Source organism: Lepidochelys kempii, chromosome 4, assembly GCF_965140285.1.
Source record: "Lepidochelys kempii isolate rLepKem1 chromosome 4, rLepKem1.hap1, whole genome shotgun sequence".
NCBI classification, from domain to species: domain Eukaryota; kingdom Metazoa; phylum Chordata; order Testudines; family Cheloniidae; genus Lepidochelys; species Lepidochelys kempii.
The window spans coordinates 13998186-14022214 of record NC_136383.1 but is presented as its reverse complement, the minus strand read 5'-3'; the positions used below and the strand labels follow the sequence as shown (position 1 = coordinate 14022214).

Genomic DNA, 24029 nt, shown 5'->3' with positions numbered 1-24029 from the left:
CATAAGCTAGGGACACCATCCCTGTCCATCCTGGCTAATGGCCATGGATGGACCCATAGGTGCCAACGTCTCCTGGCGCCGGTGGGTGCTCGCGCGCCCCCACCCCACCCCGCCCCGACTCCACCCCAGCCCTACCCCCATTCCAACCCCTTCCCCAAAGTCCCCGCCCCAACTCTTCCCCCTCCCTGCCCCTATTGGACTCCTTCCCCAAATCCCCGCCTCCTCCCCTGAGCGCTCCACGTTCCTGCTCCTCTCCCCTCCCTCCCACAGCTTGTTACGCGGCAAAACAGCTTGTTATGCGGCGGCAAGCACGGGGAGGAGAAGCAGGGGTGCGCCGTGCTCAGGGGAGGAGGCAGAGGCAAGCTGGGGAAGGGGGGCGGGGAGCATGGCTGCTGGTGGGTGCAGAGCACCCACCAATTTTTCCCCATGGGTGCTCCAGCCCCGGAGCTCCCACGGAGTCAGTGCCTATGGATGGACCTATCCTCCATCAACTTATCTAGTTCTTTTTTGAACCCTGTTGTAGTCTTGGCCTTCACAACATCCTCTGGCAAGGAGTTCCACAGGTTGACTGTGTGTTGTGTGAAAAAAATACTTCCTTTTGTTTGTTTTAAATCTGCTGCCTAATAATTTTGTTTGGTGATCCCTATTTCTTACGTTATGAGAAGGATTAAATAACACTTCCTTATTTACTTTCTCCACACCAGTCATGATCTTACAGACCTCTATCATATCCCCCCCTTAGTTGTCTCTTTTCCAAGCTGAAAAGTCACAGTCTTATTAATCTCTCCTCATATGGCAGCTGTTCCATATCCCTAATCATTTTTGTTGTATCACTTTTTCAGCATGGATAGTTAGAAAACACTGTTTCCTGTTGGAACAGGAGGATACCACTGTTCACACAATACAAGCCAAGTATAGGAGAGACATAAATTAGGTGTCAAATGTTTCATGACTGGAACTACTTCAAGTAAAGGATTTTTTTCTTTTATATCATCATATTTGATATTGCCTAACTAAAAAATCAAAACGACAACACATATAGAGACAGATTTTGAAGATATTCAAGCTAAATAGCACTGTGTGAGTGCAGCAATACCCTATTTTGTATACACAATCACGGTCATTTTTATTATCACAAGATACAACAGTGTAGTTATGAGACACCGTATCTGCTATAATTTATAAATACTGTATATCCCAACATTAATAACATATGTTCCCTGCAGATGGTGCTCTGAAATTCTCGCTGAGCCCAACAAGATACGGTGTGGTGAAAAATACGTGTTTATTACCTGATTCTCTGGTTGTTGATATCGTCCATGGTGAAATTATAAACCTCAGAAAGCTCTTCAGAATGCTGCCCAGGTGTGGTCCGCATGAGGGTGCCATACATGGGCAGAGAAATTAACTGAATTCTTATTTTCGAGCCAGCAGAATTATTGTCCTAATAAGAAAAGCAAGGCCAAGCAGCAGTGTTTGCTTTTGTTTCTTTATGGTGAACATGAAAGAAAAAAGTCAAGGGGTGAAATATATAGATACTGGGCTAGAGCCTCAAGTAATGTAAACGGAGCGCCTTTCATTTCAATGGAGCCGTACTGATTTACACCTGCTGAGAATCTTGCACAACGTGTACCTTCATTCTCTCATAACTGAGAAAGTGTTCTATCTATCTGTGTCACACACACACACTCCTTGGGGTATAAGTCGAGCGTATTTCATTTTCAAATCACATTAAACACCAGAATTAAAAGTAGAATTTACCTTCCCAATAATACCCAGTTGCTGCCCCCTCTCCCCCAAAAGGTGGACTGAAACATAATTTCTATATGGCAGAGAGAATATACAGAGACTGAGCTAAATTCAGCTCTTCGTTACACCAATGTAAATCTGGAGCAAATTCTATTGAAGTCAGTGGGTTAGTTCTGGATTTACACTGGCACACTTAAGAGCTGCACTTGGCCCATTTAACTATATTATGCGTATCCAACTGTATGATATTATATTGACGTCTGCATCTTTATTAAAAAGTTTCAGGTGACCACATATACAACAGTGTCAAAGTTTTAAGTCACCGTAGCCTCAACATACAAATAAATAAGCCTCTTTCCCGCAATTGTAATTTCACTGACTTCAATGGAAGTAAGAAAAGCAGGTTTTGACCCATAGACTTTCATTACATACATTAAGGGAGCAAGATTTATGTTTTACATAAGATTTGAGTGCCCACAAAAATCAGACACCTAATGTCGACTTTCGATCATTTCACCTTCCTCCACCACAAACAGTACTATTAAAGTGATGGCACCTGAAATCCTTTTTAATGTATTAAAGTGTGTCTGTACTCTGATCTCTTTTCCTGGGTCCTTTTAAAAATGATTTCCCAACAGTGTAGTCAATGCAAATCTGATAAAATGCCCTAACATAAATTTTTCAGTGCACTGAGTGGTGATTTAACCATATAACCACAAGTGAAATCCCCCAACTGCCATGTGGAAAACCTCATTGAGTGACATCAGCCTAAGTGACATCAGTTTATGTAATTACGTATTGTTCATGATATCACACCAGTGATGCCAACTCTTGCCACATGGGTGTTTCTCTTACAGCCGCAGCTCCTGCAGTCACGTGATTATGTGAGACTCTGCTTTCATTTTTTTAAAAAAGTGTCTAGCCTTCATGGTGGCAGAGAAAAGCCTGAAAACATGAACCTAGAAACCAGAAAGCAAAGAAAAAGCCACCATGTATTATTTTTTAAAAATCTTGTGATTTTTAAGCCAAAGTCATGATTTTTGAATGTTTGGGGTTGGCAATAGTCATACTGTGACATACAAAAGGCTGTTATTTCTAAGAGTATGACAGGCTACCCTCTAGGACAATCGCATACTAGCATCAACCTCCTGGACACCACGATCAGTTTCAGCAATGGAACCCTACAGACAACTATATACACCATACCTACCTTCATAGACCCAGTAACCACTCAAACACATCAAGAAATCTGTTATCTGCAGCCAGACACTCAGATACCACAGAATATGCTCTGAGAAGGAAGTTCGGGATATATACCTTAACACACTTAAAATTGCCTTCACCAAAGAAGGACTGACTACCAGAGAAATAGATCACATCATGGAACAGACCAACCAACTATGCTGAGAGAACTTGCTTCATTTTGGAAAAAATACCAACCCTATGACTGCACACCCTTAGTTATCACCTACCACTCTGCACTGGCACCCATATGAAATATCAAACAATTACAACCAACACAGTCCTTACTCAATTACAATCCAAACCCCTTCTTCTGGCCTTCAGACAACCCTCCAACCTCGCCAAGCTCATTATCAGAAGCAAGCTCCCTAGAGACCAGGCCACACCAACTCAAAGCAGCACCAGACCCTGCCATAACAACAGATGCAAAACCTGCAGACACATCTCCACTACTACAATGATCAACACTGCCCACAACACACCTTTCAAGATCCATGGGTCCTACACATGCCTGTCACAACATATGGTGTATCTCATCCAGTGCACTAAATGCCCTGACAACAACTATTTATGTTAAACAATCTATTGCACCTTGTATGTAGCTGTGAAGCTTGAGTACCTTTCCAAAACCTGAAAAAGAGTTCTGTGTAGTTTGAAAGGTTTTCTCTTTCATCAACAGAAGTTGGTTCAATAAAATATATTACCTCGCCCACCTTGTCTCTCTCAGGTATTTGTATGTTATTTGCAGAACAAAGAACAGGCAAGTAAATTACTCAGCTGTAGAAGTGAACTAGTGGGATTTTAAACCAGGGGAGCATAGGGTCAAGTAATCTGTGTCTTCATCAGAACCTGAAGAGGAAATTATAACTCCCCCAACCTAACTTAAAAGTTGTCAGCTTTAAACCATTACATAAGATATGGATGGGACTCCCACATCTGCATCCTCCAAAAACTCCCCCTCTCCTGTCTTACTCCAACTCCTACACCCACCCCCCCCCCAATTGTCTCCTCCACAAAAATTTGTATGACAGCTCCCGGTGTTGCTTTTCCTCATCCAGAAACCACCACCGGGACAGTTGTTCTGCCTCCCTCATGAAAACTTTGTGATAGTTCCCATTGCTGTTTTTCCTCAACACACACACCAAAAAACCTCATCCCAATCATCGGCTCGTTGATGCCTTTTCCCCTTCCAAGCGCTCAGGATAACACCGACCACATTTCATCTTCAAAGAGCTTTACAGATATGAGGTAACGTTTTCAAAAGTGCCTAAGTCCTATTCTCAAAAGAGACATAGGCGCTTCGGAACCTAAGTTCCATTGACGTTCAATTAAAAATAGGCTCCCATGGGCCAGATTTTCAGTGGTATTTAGGCACTTAAAAATGCAGATTGGCACCTAGCTGGATTTACAGAAGTGCCGAAGTGTATGTCTAACTGAAAAACAAAAACACAACCCCACAGCAGCGCACCTGAGAGCCCACGTCATGTCAGGTTTGTGCTACAGGGCTGAAAATAGCAGTGTAGCTGTTCCGACTTGGCTGCAGCCTCGGCTCCGAGATCCCCCTGCTCACGTGTTTTCAGAGCCAGGGCTGCAGCACAAGCAGGAACGTCTACACGGCTCTTCTTAGCCCCACAGCACGAGCTCCAGGAGTCTGTTGACCTGGGCTCTGAGACTCGCTGCCCTGAGGTGGGTTTTTTTTCGCTGCTTAGGTACCTAGCTCCCATTTAAGTCAGTGGAAACAACTACACACAGGGGAATGATGCTACCCTGCTTAGGCACTTTTGTAAATGCCAGTAGTCACCTATCTGCCTCTTTAGGTGCTTAAATACCCGAGTAAATCCATCCCTAAATCACTTATGAAAGTGGGACTTAGGCTCCTGAGGCACTTCGGCTGAAGTGGTGCGTGGACTTTGTAGTAGTCATCTCGACAGGAGCGAATTTGACCCTGGGTGACTTTCTGGGCTATTAGGTACAATAAGTATATATTCCAGGAGCTCATTCAAACCTGTACTAAGTATCCAAAGGGCTAGTACTTTAAAATGCAGAGCAAGACATGCTGTTAATAAGCAGGAACGACCCCCTAGGGGCCATTTTAATCTGTCAGATGAACAATTTTCAAGCTGCAATGGTCTATTGATTCAACAGACTTTTATAATTCTGTGATTTTTATAGGCCAGAATATTGGCTCAACAGATAGTAATACACGATGGGGGAAATCATTTGGCTTTTTATTTATGTTTTAAGTCAAAGCAGTTTTGTTTTTTTTTAATTTTGCGTTTTAACAAAGACCAAAAACGTATCAGAAATGAGTGAACTTCAGTACAAGGTGGGTAAGGTAATATCTCACTCTGCGTAAGCTCAAACGCTTGTCTTTCTCACCAAGAGAAGCTAGTCCAATAAAAGAAATTACCTCGCCCGCCTTGTCTCTCTGATATCCTGGGACCAACGCAGCTACAACGCTGCATGAATTTTTGTATGTCATTTAAATCTGTAAAACTTGAAAGAGACCAAGGAGATTTTTTTGGAGAAATGGTGCAATAATATTGCTTTCTGGATCTGACACCTTTATATGGGTATGTCCCATGTTTCTACCCAAAGCCTTTTTTTTTTTTTTTTTACAATTAAGTTATATAAGCCCTGAAAATAGGCCATTAAAATGCTTATAGTCCCTTAAATTGTGAAGCTTGTGTACAGGTCCCGTCTACGAAATCCACTGCTAATTCCATTGCTACAAAATCCATTGCTTCTAGCAAAGCACCACACTTCTGTGACACCATTGATACTGGAAAACTCACAGCATACGTAAGCAATGTATCACAGCATGATGTCACAGAATTCCAGGTCCTTCTTTAGCAAACCAGGAAGAGCCAGTCAATATCAGGGAGGGAAAAGAAGTTTTAAAGAAGATTATTGCTGAGCAAACTCACAGGCCCGGTTAGTGAGGGTGTTTGGTGCATAAATATGGGATTAACTCAATTTTCTCTTTTGCTTTGCAGTTCACCTTTACTTCAGTCAAATATGTATAGCCTTGAAAATCTGGTAGGATGAAAGAGCTCATTATTCCCTTTTTGGCAGCTGTAGTCAGGGTATAGTAAAAGGTTGAAGTATTTGACAAGTATCAACATCCTGTAGGTGCAGTGGTCTCCTGAGGGGAAGGAAGCTAACTGAATGCATTGGGTTTAGGAAGGAATGGATACAAACTTACAATGTAAGCAAGGTGTGATCGGGAGAGAGTCACAGAGCTTTTACTAGCCACCGTGACGGTCAACGAGCAGCCAGGGGCCAGCCGGGGACCTTCGCTATCCATCAGGGATACTTCAACTTTCAGCACCGTTGTTGCAGTGGTAACGCCGTCAGTTACGGAGATTTCCATGCTGTCCTCTGCTACTGATGAGCCATCGTGGACATATTGTAAAGCATTTCGGCTGACTTCCTCATACGTGAAAGTGTCTCCTTCCCAAAAAGAAATATAAAAACAGTGATGACTCTATCCACTGCATGAAATTAATACTTTAAGTTCAGATCAAATGCCTCGGGCCCAGATGAAGCAAATCACTTAAGCACATGCTTATCTGGTATTTGATGCACCCTTTACAGCTGTGTGAGCTCTGATTCTATCTGAGGGTTTCATTAGTGAGCTAGAATGTATGCAGGGAGAAGCCATAACCTTCATAGTGGTACAGAAAAACTGTGACAAAATGAGTAGTATTTTAATAACAAACTTTCCCATTTCTTATCAGCGCAGCATTCTTCTTTTCCTTCCACGTCCTTCTAAAATCCACATCTCTCGCCAAGGCTTCCAACACCAGGGCTACTCCCTCCCTATCTATTCTTTGTATTGCTTTCCCATTATCCCCATTTTACAGATGGGAAAACAACTTGCCTAAGGTCAACCAGCAGGCCAGATGCTAAGCCAGCAATAGAACCCAGATCTCCTGAGTCCCAGTTCAGTGCCCTACCCACTAGGGAATGCTGCCTCCTGGATCAACAGAGCTGGGACTTGATTTGGAGTCTCCCCCTTTCCAGCTGAATGCCCAAACCACTGGGCTACTGAGGGGTGGGGAGTCGCTTTCTCTCCATGGCAAATTTTGAGAGGTCTCAGTTTCGTCCAGATACAGAATGGGAAAATTTCTGGTGGACAGGTGAACTGGTACCTGCCCAGCTTTAGTGAACGTGTTCAGTGCTCTGAAAATATTACTCAGTCAGCTCTCTGAAGAGCTCGTGACAGGCAATTACTAGCAATTTATTATTGACAAACAGATCCTAGCTCAATTGCTTATTAAAAATTAACAAAAACACACAGATAGGGAAAATATACTGCCTTGGTGACTTCCCCCAACTTGAATTCCTCCTCTTCCTGCTCAACTCACCTGCTTTCATGTGCTTGTGGACCCCAGCGTTGTACCTGAGCAGAACCCCATGGTGAGGAGATTCCACCAGCTCAAAGAAGAGATCTTCAGGAGCTGTGTCTGCGTCACTTACTGCCAGTTGTATCCCTGCATCGGGGGAATACACAGCACTAGCGTCAGAACTGTAGTCTGCTCTACAGCGAACCTTCCCTTACAAGCAGCAGGTCTAGCATATGCAATTTTACATGCATTAAGTGACAGAAATTAATGGGCTCTAATTGAGTTCATATTTTAAAATTAATGTAATTCTGGAGCTCTCATCTCCTCCACACAAATGTCTGTGGATCTGCCTGCCTGGAGATCATTTGTCCCTGGTGATGCTGAGGTCATGAGTTCAAACGGAGACGTTACTGCCAATCAGACTTACAAGTGACAGCTAGCATGACCTTCAACTCCTAACCATGTGGGAGGGGACTGCATCCAATTGTCCATGTGTTCAGACAGCCCCACGACGTAGCGTGAGTGGGTCTATGAGTCCGTCTATAAAAATGCAACACTTCCTTACCCTAGCACATAGAGCTGGGCAGCATGTTCTCAGAGACCAGACAGTGTTACGTGCTACATTGCTAATACCGGGCCAGAGTCTGCCCCCTGCACAATGTGAGGGAGAGAGTGGGGAGCCCTCCCGCCTTGCACAGCCCACCAGAGCAGGTCCGAATGCAGCCCCTGGACTAGGCAGAACACAGGGACCGGAAGCACGATGCTCCCCTAGCAGCAGCTCGGCCAAAAGGGGGAGAGCGTGGGGAACAGACGAAGCCATGGGGAAGGGGTATATGCCGGACCCTTCCAAGAGGTTCAGCAGTTTGAGCTCTTGGAATGGAGGTGCTGGGCTCGGCACTGCTACCAAAGCAGGTTCTGGGCTAAATGACACAATCTAGCCCCTAGCAAAAGAGAGAGGCCCACACCGGAATTTGAACCAGCTGCATGTGCTGGGCTCATGGCGATGACCCCAGCCTGTTCAGCATGTTCTCAGAGTAATCCCTTCAGCCATGCTCGTTCAGAATAGTGCCTTTGCTACACGCCCTCATGGCGCCTCACCAATTGTAGCCTTGCCACCCTGGCTGACCTCCAGAAATGGAGCTGTGACGTGGAACACCGGAGGCTGCTCATTCGTCGAGAGCAAGCGAATGGTAAACGTCAGTTCAGGGGTGGTATGTTCTCCGTCGGACACTACAACCAAATGTAAACACATCTGCATTAACTGGCTTGTTTTAATCGACACATGTTGAAACGCACCTAAAAAACACATTCCAGGCTGGCTGCTTTTCACCACTGCTTGTCAAGCCACAGTAGTTTCTCGCCCCATCCCCCTCTAATTACCATCCAGACACCAGACTACATAATTTAGGAGTTCTGAAAAAACTGTCTTCCTTTATCCCTAATCCGTCCCTGGCAGAACTAAAGTACTGGAAGAGCAGTGCTGACTCCATGTGTGCGTACACACATGTGTACGCCTCTCTCTATTACAGACTGCAGTCTGGAGCCAGAACACACGTGGGTTACCCAGAATAAGGGATACTTGGCATGCCCATGGTAGGCAGCACATTGAAAAGGCTTAAACAAGGTAACAAGTTATTACACACTTCAGTTTTCTGAAATGTTTCCATACTACATTTAATAATCGTTGAGTCAAACTTTGCTGTCCTTACTCACGTCAATGGGATTTTTGACTGAATCAGACCTGCAGGATTTGAATTGATGGTTAGAAAAAGAGGCGTATCTGCTATTAAGAAAACCAACTCCTGGCTCCTACCAAGGAGTCATTGTCCTCCATGCATCTTAATCCACAATTTGTGAAAACAACCAAGTATTCAAGTATTTCTGGTGCACTTTTACTTTCACAGACTTTTACTCAACACTCGCAAGTCCCTGAAATGGGAGCTGGGCGGGCGTCAGGCAGGGAGAGGTAAAGCAAAGGACATTAACAGGAAGGAAAAAGTACCATGACCCCTATGCCAGTGAAAGAATAGTGATTAATTTACCTGTGAAACTGAAGTTCACCGACTCCGGGAGACCTGCAGGGGGAAAACAAAGTAGAGCACATTTATGACTAACATAGGAAAAGAAATAAGGTCACATGGATTTAAATCCATTTTGTTTTCAACAAAAACTGGAATATCTTTCCTGACATTTTATGGAGGCAGCTTACTACATATGCCTCAATTCTGGGTGTTACAGTCAGGAACTCCTAACTTTTAATTCCAGCAATGCCACTCGCCTGCCGTGCAGCCTCAGAAAAGCCACTGAATTTAGACACCTCCATTAGTGGTTGTTTAATTTGCAACATCTTGGGCCTGGTTTCTGGAAATGCTGAGCACTGACAAGTCCAACTGAACTGAACTCAGCTCTTCTAAAGCAGTAGGTACAAGACGTCCCAAGATGGGTACTCGAAATCAGTGGTAACTTTTGAAAGTGTAGCAGTTAGCTCCCCTCTGTCTCAGATTCCGTATCTGTAAAATGGGAATGCTAATACTTCCCTACTTCCAGGGCTATTGTAAGGATTAACTGCTTGTACTCCGCTTTGTAATTGTTAAGAACTTGGAATTTAATACAATTAACAGAGAAATGTTCTGCTATTCAATGCTACAAGGTAGCCAACATTACAAAAGAGAATTGCATAAATTGGTGTTTGTATACCCTGACAGGCCCAGTGACTTACTGATAATTGCTTCTAGGTTTCATTTCCTCAGCACACACAGCTCTGCAAATCAGGGAGTGCTAATACCACCATCATATTTCACTGACTGTGTTGAGTTCACTGCAGACAGAGTGATGCTACTCTAATAAAACTTGATTTGCACATTGTAAGAAGGCAGAGTGGGGTTTACCGGCCTGTACTTGCGCCAGCCCTCCTGTCAGTTACTCATCTTCGGCTGTCTTTTCAGAATGAGGCTCCAGGATTCAGAACATTGCATAGCACAGCCACCCATCATCAGCAAATACAGAGTTGCTCACTTGTTACTGAGTCAATTTCTACACTTCTATTTACAACAGAAAGTAGCTCAGTACATACAGACCATGAAGAAAAGCTACAGTAGAACCTCAGAGTTACGAACGCCAGAGCTACAAACTGACCAGTCAACCACACACCTCATTTGGAACTGGAAGTTCACAATCAGGCAGCAGCAGAGACCCCAAAAAAAAAAAAAAGCAAATGCAGTACAGGACTGTGTTAAAAGTAAACTACTAAAAAAATAAAGGGAAAGCAGCATTTTTCTTCTGCATAGTAAAGTTTCAAAGCTGTACGAAGTCAATGTTCAGTTGTAAACTTTTGAAAGAATCACCACAATGTTTTGTTCAGTTCTGAACTTTTCAGAGTTCCGAACAGCCACCATTCCCGATGTGTTCATAACTCTGAAGTTCTCCTGTAATTGGTTCTATATGTCACCACCAGTGAACTAACCACTCCAACACAAACAGAGTTACTGTACCCTGTGAGGCACCATACACCTCTATGATAGAACATTAAAAAAAATCAACTAAAACACTCAGGGCTAGATTGTGCCAGACGGGCACTGCTCTAAGCAGGGGAAATACAGAGCGTTGCCTTGTCCTCCCTCGTGCCCGTGGAGGGACTTTGCATGAGGGAGGCTTACTCTGTTCCTGAACTTCCCAGTGTGTAACTAGGAAGGCAACATCTTGGTATGAAGGGAGGGGATGGGCCACGGCTTGACTGCCTTTGTCTAGGGCAGTGTGCAAAGGGAGAACACGGAGACTGCAACTGTGAATGGCTCTTGCACTGGGTGCAGAAGCAGGGGGACAGGGAGTCTCCTTCATCCTCTCCCCCACACCCATACAAGGGCCAACCAAGTCAAATTAAAACAAGTTTCTAAATATCACATGCTTTCTCTTCTTATTCCACTACAAAAATAGAACATCCCAACAGACACTAAAAGTCAGTAAGAACGCAATGATTTCTTGAAGAAGAAGGAACTTGCTTTGGCCCATCAGACTCTGTACTGCACGCCTGTGCATTGTTGGCTTTTGTTTTCACAACACCCATTTAGGTTAACACACAGTTTTGAAAGACAGCCCCCTCTTTCCATTGGTTTATCTCCACATTATGAGGGACTCTTATGTGGAATTACAGGATTAGAAGACAATCAGCTTGCAATACAACCTGAGTGGTTGAAGAACATTTTAAGAGAGCCCCTCTTGATGCCAAGTGGACAACGTGGCCCTACATTCTTTTTAAATGTACGTAATACACTTTGAAGAATGGCATTTAACGTAAGGATTTGTGCCCGCTGAAAGAACTTGGCTGCATATCGTATTGCCATGAGGCCTACAGAGTTATGCATGTAACATGATCCCACACTTGTCAACTTGCCATACCCAAACTAGGAAACAGTATGGGGCAAAGATCCAAAATATAGGAAAGTAACGGTTACCATCCATCCATCTACTGCAATATCCAATTTCCAAGAGCGGGTCAATGCCAGATGCTTCAAAGGCAGTCATGAAACCCATAATGCATTGAGTTTTGCAATACTGTCCCATAATTAGAGATTTCTGTCATGAGTGACAAAAAATAAAGGGTAGAATCCTGGAACTATTGATGTCAATGCCAAAAGCTCCTATTGATATTCATGGGGCCAGGATGTAACCCAAAGTACAGAAAGTTGTGGGATCATTTTCCATGGGACCCGTAACATTCTGAACAATCTCAATTTCACAATTCAGCATTTCCACTGTAAAGAGTTCACAGTAATTCAAGTCCTAATCCTGCTCCTCTTGAAGTCAATGGCAAAGCTTGCATTGACTGTGTCTTCATAGTTTAATGGAAGTGAGTTTGGCCCATAACTTTGAGAGAATGCTAGCTTTTTGGAGGGAAAGAGGCACACCCAGGTCTGTAATGGGAATTAGTGGAGATACTTCCACATTCTTGACACAGAGCTAGTGAAGAGCTGGTGTTTCTTACCAGCAAAAGAGAATGCCATAATCTCTCTGACATGTGGAGCTGCAGTGGGTGGACGGTAAGCAATCTTGCCATGGTTTATATCCGCTTGCGTGAAATACTTGACTGGGGAGAGGGGCCTGTCTCTGTGCTCCACAATTCCTAGAGAGACAGAGAGCTCATATTAACAAGAGGCATCCATTTCATTTTTAACACTGAACAATCAAGGCTCTGCCACTGTCCGTTCCTCCCTTGTAGTGCTATTTATGTCTTCGACGTTATCTCTGCTTACGGTCTCCAGAATGGGTCACCCAGCCATAGCCCAAAGCCCAAATCTCTGGACCTAACAGAGGACATTGGGAATTAAACAGAGATTTCTAATTAAGTAAGCGCTGCAGATGCTTATGGATGGAGAGGTGAAAAGAGCAAAACCATTGGGTGCAGTGTGCAATGTATTCTAGAAGCTGACATTACAGAAAGCTGGCTGGGCACTGCTCACCCCTCTGCTCACCGAAAGAATCAGATTGAGAAACAGATGGTCTGAAAAGTATTGAAGGAAAATAGAGAGATTAATAGCTGCCTGCACAGACAGATACTTTGGATAAAGCTAGAGAACTTAGAAGAAATGGCAATAAATGCACAGAAGTCCTTAGCCTCCAACACTAAGACTTTTGTTTAAAAAAAAAAAAGAAAGCACATTAATAGCACATCTTGCCTTGATTTGGCTGCAGAGGTAGAGTCACGTTGAACACGATTTTCCCACTCGGACTCTCTGAGTCTACAAAGGAGAGATGATGCGGCTCAATCACGGTCACACGATCCTCCAGCGCCTAAAAAACACATTATACAATGAACACAAAAGCCAATGGTACCTGGAGATTTGCTCAGAAATATAACAAATCAATTGAGAGATTTGTTTTCCAAACGAACCAATCCTTAAACACAAGAGTCTCCAAATACCTGATCTTTAAAGTTATACATTTAAATCCCCGACAGCGACGTGGGAGAGAGCCTTGGCCAAGTCACTTGATCTCACTGTGCCGTCTGTCCAACGGGGCAATACCCAGCTACCTTTAGGAGGTGCTGTGGGGTTCGCTAGTGGGTGAAACGTACCTCTGTGCAGAAGGCCAGCGCAAGGCTTTTTCACCGCCTATGTCTCACTTATGACCTAATGTTTGTGAACCAGATTCAGATTCTCATATGGAAGGGGCTACAGGAACGTCAAGTATTAAGCATTAAGAAGAGAGAGCACTTTATTTTACCATCATGAGTCTTCCTTTCTCCAGAGAACCAGTGCCAATGAGAGATGAGCTAAACTGAGATTTTACGTCCATGCAAGAAAGTTGGACCCTCCCCTCCCCCCTTATACTCTTGTGCTGGCTATCCTGACCTGGGCGTGGTCTGGGAATGGAGGTGTGAACAGAGCTATTGCTGCCTCGATTTCCCTCACCAATCCAGGGACTGGTAGGCCAGGAGCGAACAGAGTCTTGTCTCTGCCTCTCCCCCACATCCAGACACACCAGCCAGTACAGCAGAGCTGACGGGGGAGGGTGTCTGCTTGTCCTGGGATGGCCTTGCTGCAGCCTGGAGCAAGGGGGAAGCAGAAAGGGATATGTGCCTCAGAGCAGTGCTTCTTTTACAGCCCCCCTCACACACATGTTTAGCAGAATGGATGAGGAAAAAATAATAAATGTGATTTAAAACTACTGGGTGAAGATACAAGTCATTCCCTAGCCAGCTTATTGGTCTAGTCAGATCTGTTTTCAGTGAATCTGCTTTTTTAAAAAGATCCTGAAAAATTTCCAGCAATTTCCATGGGAATGTCAAGGAATAGCAGCTTTTCCTTTTCTTTTCAACCCTTTTAAAAACAGCGTACCGTTTCCTGTGCTGGGTCAACACAACACTTCAAAGGAGCCACTGTGGGTGTGAGCACACTGTACTGCATATTATATATTGTGACGGGGCAAGGCCAGATGGCTATAGAAAAGTAGTGGGAGATAGATATACTAGCTCCAGGCTAAACAAATCCCTGGTACCAGGATAAGTGAAATGGCAGCTGCTCCAGGTCAATTAAGACACCTGGGGCCAATTGAGAACTGTCCAGAAGGCAGGGGGAACGCTAGGTTGATTGGGACATCTGAAGCCAATCAGGGGCTGGCTGAAACTAGTTAAAAGCCTCCCAGGCAGTCACGTGGGTGTGCAGGTCAGGAGCTGTGGGAGGAAGTTGCGCTGTTGGAGAGGCTGAGTAGTACACACCATATCAGGGACAAGGAAGGAGGCTCCTAGGTAAGGGTGAAGTGGAGCTTGAGGAAGTGAGGGCTGCTGCGGGGGAAGTAGCCCAGGGAATTGTACATGTCATGTTTCTAAAAGATCAGCTACCATAGCTGATACTATTAGGGTCCCTGGGCTAGAGCCCGGAGTAGAGGATGGGCCTGGGCTTCCCCCCGCCACCTTTGCCCCCTGATTAATCACTGAGACTGGGAGACAACAGAGACTGTGCAAGGAAGGATAACTTCTCCTCACCTCCCTTGCTGGCTTATGATGAGAATGGCTCAGTAGACTGTGACCCTTGTCTCTAGGGAAAGAAGGGTTACGTGGAGGATCACAGAGAGCCTCTGAGGCTAGCGAAATCCACCAGGAAACGTGGGACCCACGGAGGCAAGGACAGAGCTTTGTCACAATATATATAATTTGTGGATGTATGATAGTCTTAATCCAGTGGAATTAACTGCTGCAAGAGGTCATGGAGTTGAATACTCCAGCAGGATCCTAAAAGGACCCAGATTATTTCATGATCAACATCTGTAGCTACACAAGCTAAGTTAATTACATGGGCAATTAAACCCCCTGCTTTAGAGCATGAGATGATCACTTGCTGAGGATCAAGAAGATTATTTTCCTCCCATTCACCATATCGTGTATAGTCTACTACCTTATAATACTGAAAATATTGTAATGGCAGTATATAAATCAGTGGTATACTGCTACCCTAGAATACTATGTTCAGCTCTGATTACCGTATAGCAGAAATAGAAGAGATTTAGAAAAAAGAAGCTACAAAGAACAGAGGAATGGAAAAATCTCCTTATGAGGAGAGATTGAAAAGACTAGGAGTGAAATCCTGACCCCACTGACGTCATCAGTAAAACTCAAATGGACTTCAACAGAGTCAGGATTTCACCCTGAAAATGTTTAGTTTAGAGAAAAAATGAAGAGGGAATGTGATAGATATATACAAGATAATTAATGTTACAGGTAGGTTTGGAAAGATTCAATTTTTATCGGTCAATGTCAATAAACAACGATTTCACTGGACACACATAAACCAATGAAAAAATATTTCCATTGATAATAATCCAAATTTACAGACAGGCAAAGTAAGGAAACTGCTGCTTGGGAACTTATTAGAGTCCCACCTCAATGTCTATATAAAAAGGGTTTATAATGCCAGTGTTAGCAGAGGATTTTTACTTCGTATATTTTGACATGTGATGTTGATAGTTGGTGTTTTAACTCTGATAAAGGTTTTAATTTTTAGAACATCAGTGTCTACTGCTATGAAATGGTTGATGTCCTCCCATCCCTTCCAGTAGCTGCTAAAATTTCAATTGATAAACATCTAAAAACAAATGCTTAAAAATAAATAATGATATTATCCGTCCAAACCATATAAAAATAAAAAAAAGTGAATTCTGCCAAGCCTTGTTACATGGAAGGTAAACTGAGGACTCATATCTATCCTCTCTTATAATACAAGAAGGGGATATTCAGTGAAATGAAAAGACAACAAATTTAAAACTGTAAAAGGTAACTACTTCCCTAATTAATCTATTATTTATAGCAGATAATATTGTGGAGAACAGTAGGATTTAAAAAAAAGATTACATTTATATGGATAGGAGAACATGTGCAATATTATTCAATGGGATATAAATAACTATAATATAGGTGGGGCTGGTACCACCACCTATTACTGAGGTTGCACAACGCACCCATTATAAGACCCTATTTTCAGTTGCTTATAACTTTGCCAAACTTCAGTTGTTTGGACAGAAATTTTCCATGCTGGGTGCCTGCATCAGGCTGATATATATATATTTTAAATTTCAGCCAACATGGTTCTGCCATTTTAAAGAACAATGCTAGGGGGAAATTTCTTGTGGCCCTTACTCTGACATGCTCTAGAGCCCCTGTGCTTTGGATCAGGGACTTGACATTTGGGAGGGGTCCTTTTACCATCTCTGTAAAAATCTGCCCACATCCGGCCAAGTTATAAGCCTTTGAAAGTTTGCACATGCTCACTAGAGACTTGCTAGAGCTTTATCGTTAAAATCTCCGAAGATTCTATCCTCACTGAGCATGTCCAAGCTTCTCATGGCTTCTAGTGCTGTGACCGGACTGGGCATGAGCCATTCCCAGACGGAATATGTTCCACCCTTCCACAAGTCCCAGGACTTTCCTAGCATTTGAGTGCTCAACTTTGTAACCTTAATAATGTACTTTTAACACAATATTTTGCTATGATTACATAGATAGATAGATAGATGCTTTCATGCTTTAGAGTATAAACCAACTACTAATAGGTAAGATTGAGAAGAAATTTCCTCTATTCCATAATTCTCTCATCTAAAGGATTCTTGTACCTTCCTATTAAGCATCTGATACTGGCCACTGTCAGAGACAGACTACTAGACTAGATGGACCACAGGCAATCCTAGGATGTGTCAGGAGAGGCATTTCTAGTAGAGAAAGAGAAGTATTAATGCCAGTGTACAAGGCACTGCTGAGACCTCATCTGGAATACTGTATGCAATTCTGGTCAGCCACATTCAAGAAAGATTAATTCAAACTGGAACAGGTGCAGAAAAGAGCTACTAGGATGATGAGGGGAATAAAGGGCCTACCTTATGAGAGGAGACTGAAAGAGTTGGACTTATTTAGTCTAGGAAAAAGAACGCCGAGAGAGGATAGGATTACTCTTTATAAATACATCAGAGGTGTAAATACCAGGGAGAGTGAAGAGTTGTGTAAGCTAAAGGACAATGTTGGCAGAAGAACAAATGGATATAAACTGGCCAAGAACAAATTGAGTCTGGAAATTAGAAAAAGTTTGCTAACCGTAAGAGGGGTAAGGTCCTGGGTCAGCCTCCCAATAGTAGTTGTGGGGGCAAGCAACTTAATTAGTTTAAAGAGAGAGCTGGACAAATTTGTGAATGTGATTGTGTGATGGGGTTGTTTGTGATGGTTGGGGGCAGGGCTTCCAGTTTCTGTCATATGTTCCTAAAGCTCATGCTTTAGGGATTTCTCCACCCCTCCCGTACCCACCTAATGTGTTGGGTTGGGTTTTTTAAAAATCTCCTTCCTGTGAAGCATCAGGATGGCCACGGTTGGAGATGGCACACTTGATGGGGAGGACCAGGACTCTGTGGTGGTACTGAGAATTCGCTCTCTTGGGTGCTTGGCTGGCTGGTTCTTGCTCACATGCTCAGGGTCTAACTGATCCTTACAAGTCATGTCAGGAAGGAGTTGTCCCCCAGCTCAGATTGGCAGTGACCTTGGGGTTTTTTCACCTTCCTCTGCAGCATGTGGGTGCGGGTCACTTGCAAAGATTACCTTAGAAGTGTCTCACAATCATTTCCCTGCCACTGAGTGGGCCTTGGTCACTGGTGAGCCTCAGTCACTCCTATTCTCTACCTGTGGCATATAATAGCCTATGCTTCTATGGGCTGTAATACTTTGGTCTAATTTTGGTTGTTGGGTTACCGTGCGGGTGCTGGGTGTTGCTAGGGGCCTGTGATATACAGGATGTCAGACTACATGACCTGGTGGTCCCTTCTGGTCGTAAACTCGATGACTATGTATGGAATTCCCATGTTTCATTATTACACAACTGGCTAGATCTATTATGAGGCATGATTTTACCTGTCTCTGTAGTGTCAGATACTGGCTAATGCTGAAGGCAGGATTCTGGACAACATGGACTAATGGCCCTAGGGGTCTAAGACCATGATTCCATCCCTGGCTCTGCCAATGTATGACCGTGGGCTAATTATATGTGTGCTCTGTGCCTCAGTTTCTCCATTTGTAAAATGAGGACAATGAGATTTAGCCACCTTTGTAAAATACTTTTGAGATCCTCAGATGAAAAAGTGTATTCATTATCTTGTATGGTAAGCCTGTCATTCCTACAGTATTTTCTTGTATCCAAATACAGAGCACAATGCATAAAAAAAACAGACAACCCCAACCTTACGTCCAGTGCTCAGTGTGGAAGTATATTTGTCCTCAGCCTAGCTGGATTGAAATTATAGTTTTTATGCTGCCATTATGCACCATCAAAGCAATGTTCCTGACAGAATACATCTTAAAAAACAGCTTGGAGTAAAAAGCAAAAGAAAATTTACTCTAATATACACCGTTCATTAAATAAATCAGTATTTCGGGACACCTGTTCAACCCCACTGTTTTCAGCACATTTGCACAAGTGTATCTGAAAGGAATTTAGAAAACAATTCTGCTGATGATGCACATGAAGGAGAATTCAGCTTGCTACCTCTCAGCTACATTGTCTCTGCACAGCTAACAGAAATTGATGGCAGTGAAAGTTACTTTTTGACATTGACACCAGCAGATATGGCTCTGAATGCATAAAGAGAACAAGTCTCATGGTAACGATGGTGTCAATTTTACAGAGCCACTTTTTGGAATAAAAACTGCACTTTAACAATCACAGAATTTTCTTCCACACCACAAATCTGATCTCAGCTTACACTCAGCTAGCGTTTGCCATCAGAGAAGCTGCATGCTCACCTCATCTATCATATCTTTTGGGGAAGGTGTAACTTGATGCATAATTGAAAAAGGAAACACTATAGATACATGCCCAGCTTAATCGTCAAACTTTCACTTAACTTCCTTTGACCTTTCTAGTACAGATCAATCAAACCAGTCTTCTGCCGTAGAAGGACTTAGCAGTGAGCTCATTCTTCAGCAAAGACGCCAGTCTAATTCTGAAGGAATTTAGACATTTGAAAACAGATTAGCAGAACTCAATCACGCTGATGTGGGAAGTGCAGTCTTTTTATGATGAGAAGATTTAATGTTATGGTCCCTTTGCAATTGCCTCCAAGGCATATTTGTCTCTCAAAGAGGCAGCATTTGCAGGTTGTGATGAGCCCCCTCAAGTAAAGCACAATATTTTATGACACTGTTGGATTTTGTGGTGTGTAATTAGCTATAAAATCCAGCATTGCATGGAGCAATCAGACACCTCCCCCGTGAATCTTGTTTTAAAAAAAATTCAAAGGAAAAAGATACATTACTGAATATTGCTCCAAATAACAGCCTGAACAGATTTTATTGTTGCCTGCAGAAGGTTGCCCGCATTTTAAACCTTCATAAGACCACTGGGAGCGGTGAGATAATCATGGCACGGTTTCACCACTCCCTTCAGTTCCTTCACCCACTCCTGTATTCCTACCTCACCAACCTCAACGTGTGGAATGAACTCCCTCTCGGACTCATGGCCTTCCTCCCTCAATGCCACCTGGAAACCTATTTCTTCTAAGAAATCACATGCTATCACTCGCCAGGTTAACACTGATCCTTTACCTACCCAATATGAAATGGCAAGAACTCCCCACCCATCCCTACTACACCTGAAAGGATGGTCCAAGGATTAGGGTGCCGGTTCGGGGCTTGTGAGACCTGGCTTCACTTCCTGGCTTCATTACAGACTTCCTGTGTGACTTTGGGCAAGTCACTTAAGGGCCAGATTTTCAAAGGTATTCAGGTGCCTAAAGATGCAGATAGATGCCTAGCGGAGTTTTCAGAAGCACCACGGTGCCTAACTCCCATTGACTTTCAATTTCAGTGGGAGTTCGGTAACTAAACGCTTCTGAAAATCCCACTTGGCGTCTATCTGCATCTTTAGGCACCTAAATAGCTTTGAAAAGCTGGCCCTAGTCTCTCTGCTCCTTAACTGCCTATCTATAAAATGGGCATAACAGCACTGTCCTACTTCACAGAGGTGTGGTGGGGCATGCAGATACTATGCTAATGGAGGCTGTATAAGTACCTACAATAGGCAGATCTAAAGTTTTCTCTATCCTCCCAGTGTGTTTTTGTCTATCTGCAAGGTCGTTTGGGCTGGGACTCTGTCTTTATCTGGGTCTATGACAGAGCCAAGCATGCCGCAGGCACTTAACACATCATGAATAAAGAATTAGTAACTAATAAGGTCAGACGTGCCTGTGCATCTCATTCAGATGGCTAGCCCTGGTTCCCAAAGCCAGGCTTCAAGTACTCTGCCTACAGCTCTGACCTCCTCTCCTAGCCCCTCCATTCCGCAATGGCTTTTCTCACAGGCAACTCCAAGCCATCTCCCTTATGCTTGGAATGCCTGCCCCAAAGTTGTTCACCAGGCCACCTCCAAATCCCTCCTAATGCCTCACTTCGGCCATCTTGTCTGCGAGCAAACATGGCGGGGGGGACGGGCAGGGAGAATATACCGTCTAACAAATAGCAGAGCCATTGAGATGTCCACTTGCCTTAATCACCACATGACCCTATTACAACCCACTACCAACTTGTCTGTTAATGACCCTCGCTTGCTGGGTCACGTTGACTCTCTGCAGCATGGACTGGGTCTTTATTTATTTTCATAAGGCAATGTCAGTGGGTGAGTGGCCCCTTTAAGGGGAGACAGGTCAGCCACACCTGGCCATAATTAATTAGCTGCTTCCAGCCTGAAGTGGAGGGACTAAGGAGGGTCAGGTGACAGCTTAATCGACATATGGGCCTTATAAAAGGACTGAGAATGAGATAAATCTGGAGGTGGAACCACAGGCAGTGGGCAGGCTACTGTGGAAGGCCTGAGTCAGGGTCTGCAGGAGACTAAGTACTCCCAGAAAACCAGCCTGGGGGCCCAATGCTCTATACCACAGCAGGGAAGGCTACAAGGAACACAGCCCCAAAGCAGCTGAGAACGGTACTCCACGGGAACCAGCCTGGGGACCCAGTGCTCTGTCCCAGAACGACTCACACAGGTAGCCAAGAAACCAGCTGGGAGCAAGGCCCAGAGGGTGGGCTGAAGAGGCAGAAGGACATTTTTGTTTATTGAACTGTTGCTACGGGTTTGCTTGTGATTTGGCCAGCGGGCTAAGTCACATCTCCAGCACAGACCAGCATGTGGAGAGCCAGAGACCCACCTCAGAGAAGGAAATGGAGGGAGAGCCAGTTGTACCATGTGTAGCCAGCGCTGTGTGCTATGGGGTAGCCACTCCCCTACAAGAGGTACCCAGTACACTTCTGAGCGTATTAATAATAATAATGTCATTAACCCAGTGTCACAACATCTTTGCTCAGTGCTGTCAGGGGTTGTACAACCCAACATCAAGACAACAACGCTGCATTCTCCCTGAAGATATTTTGAAATGATCTTAAAATCAGGGTCATGCTGAAAATAACAAGAGTGAATAGCCATCCTACACTTCAAAAACAGGCCATATAGACCAAATTCAGCCCTGGTGAATCAGGTACAGATCCCACTGAAGTTAATGGGAATTGCATCAATTTATGCCAAGGCCGAATTTGGCCCAATTTGTAGAAGGTCTGAGTTTCTCTGTATTAATCACTGCACCATGACCTTCTTGCACTGTGCTACACTTGTGGATCTTGATGCCCACTGACCTAACTGAAAAGACTCTTCTTGACATCAGTGGGCTTTGTATCAGTCTGCACTGAGAAAGAAACAGTCGAACCAAGGTATATTTGTTGGCATAAAGCATAGGTTTTAGTGGGTTATGCTATCACCAGAACTCCAAGGAGGATTCAGGTATACAACAGCATTCTGCTAGTTCACAGGAACAGAGCACATAGCAGAACAAAGCAAAAATATATGCCATATACACTACATACACCTGCCAACCCCTACAAGGCTTGTTGTGTGTCTAATTTAATTCCCACGAGCCTTGCAGGCGTCTCTTCAAATTAAAATGATTAGGGGAACAACTGCATTAGATTACATGGCATAGTATAAAAACGCAATACTTACTTCCACTGCCAATGCTTCAAAAAGAGTAATTTACAGTCAAATGTAATAGACCTGTCTGAATGTTTTAGGAAAATATTATAATATATGTTTCTGGTGTCAGACTGGTGGATTAGAACTTTGTCATGTGAGCAGATTGTGATCTTTGTAAAAATGGATTGCAGTGTAGTTACTCATAAGATCTATTTGTTATTGTCTCACTTTTTGCCTCTTCCCACTGTACTAGTCTCTGTAATACATGGGATTTTAAGAGCTGTGGGAATTCTTTGAAAAGATGTAAATATGTAGTTTCTTCCTTTCTCTTCTTTATTAAGAGCCTCTACAATCTCCTTTTTTATCTCAATCACCTCTATTCATATTGACTTTCCAACTTCTTTTTTTTTTTTTACATTTCAACATCTGAGCTATGATTCATTTCACTTTTCTTTTTTCTACTATGCATCCAGCTTCCCTTGATCCTTGAATCAGGTACAATGCACAGACTGAACAACATTAAGAGGAAGCAATATTAAGCGATAATTGTTCTGTGCCAAAGTCTGGTCTCAGTACACTCCCAGAATGAGAAGGAAAAATGCAGTGACAATTCGCCAGTGGCTTTGAGTTAGACTTACAGTCATATGGAGAGAGGACCCAAGTGAGAGCTGCGGTGCTTTGGGTATCTGTGGGAGAATGGCAATGTTGAATGTGTGGGTCTCCAGGTGGGTTTGTGGAATAGCAGCACTCGATACCTGCAAATACAAGTTCATACAAATGGAATCCTTGATCACAATTCATGATCACAATTCATTTGCAATGATGAAGAACTGCTATTGTTTGAAAACACAACTGCCTTTCTAGGCCCTCCTCTTAACCTCCCCTACTCCTCCTTCTGGCTTTGGGAGGACAAAGTTAGGGGCTGATCCTGAGAATACGAGCGCAGCAAAACTAGATGATAAATGCTGAAAAAAAACCATCCTGCACCTTCAACCAGATGTCTCTTAGGGTTGCTTCTCTGTGATCCAAATGCACTCACATAGTAGGTACCAGACTGTACTATTCTTTGATACGATATACTATCAAGGTCAAGGCTGCACAAGACGACTTTGTGCTCCACACTGGAAGATGGTCCATACCACCATCCCAATATCAAGATGAAATTAATATCTAACTCATCACAGTCCAGTTGCAGTTGCTTTTTTTTTTTTTATAAACACATGGATCCAGCATAATTATTTTTACAAAAATTTAAAGGCACTAAAACATAGTGTAGAAACTATGCTAGAAAGGTTTATAATAATCCTGAAAGTCGGCAACCACCCTTAGCTCTCATTGCCTTCCCTACACTCAACACCATGGAAGGATTAGGCCCCAGTACGTCCTTGACTTCAATAGAACTTAAAACAGTTTGCTGAGTAAGAATGGACTTAACACCCGCTTCAAGTTGAGAACGTGCATGAAAATGCTTTGCGGAATTGAGGCCTGAAAGAGTAAAACCTAAATGATTTTAGTCACTCAGAGGGTCTGTTTATGTTGATGTCATTTGAACTACAATTCCCAGGGCGTTGTTGAAAACACACAAGCCTGCCTTTTTTGGGAAGTCACAATCCACTTTTCTGCACTCAGAGAGATGTATTATGATCTTCTGATGTGATACCACACGCTGTAGCTTCTTTTCCCTATAGGGCTCGCTCCTCATACAATT

General features: G+C 43.5%; 1 protein-coding gene across 5 annotated transcripts in view; it reads right to left on the bottom strand.

The window, feature by feature from the left end:
• The window catches only part of FRAS1 (Fraser extracellular matrix complex subunit 1), a 299449-nt gene that overhangs the window by 67528 nt on the left and 207892 nt on the right, over positions 1 to 24029 (bottom strand). For all 5 annotated transcript variants that reach the window (XM_073340462.2, XM_073340465.2, XM_073340463.2 and 2 more), the window contains 8 exons: positions 22960 to 23076; positions 13013 to 13127; positions 12322 to 12459; positions 9383 to 9415; positions 8439 to 8570; positions 7362 to 7487; positions 6197 to 6444; positions 1293 to 1444 (listed from right to left, as the gene is read on the bottom strand). In XM_073340462.2, coding sequence (XP_073196563.2) covers positions 1293 to 1444; positions 6197 to 6444; positions 7362 to 7487; positions 8439 to 8570; positions 9383 to 9415; positions 12322 to 12459; positions 13013 to 13127; positions 22960 to 23076 — 1061 coding nt within the window. The remainder of the gene's footprint in view (positions 1 to 1292; positions 1445 to 6196; positions 6445 to 7361; positions 7488 to 8438; positions 8571 to 9382; positions 9416 to 12321; positions 12460 to 13012; positions 13128 to 22959; positions 23077 to 24029) is intronic.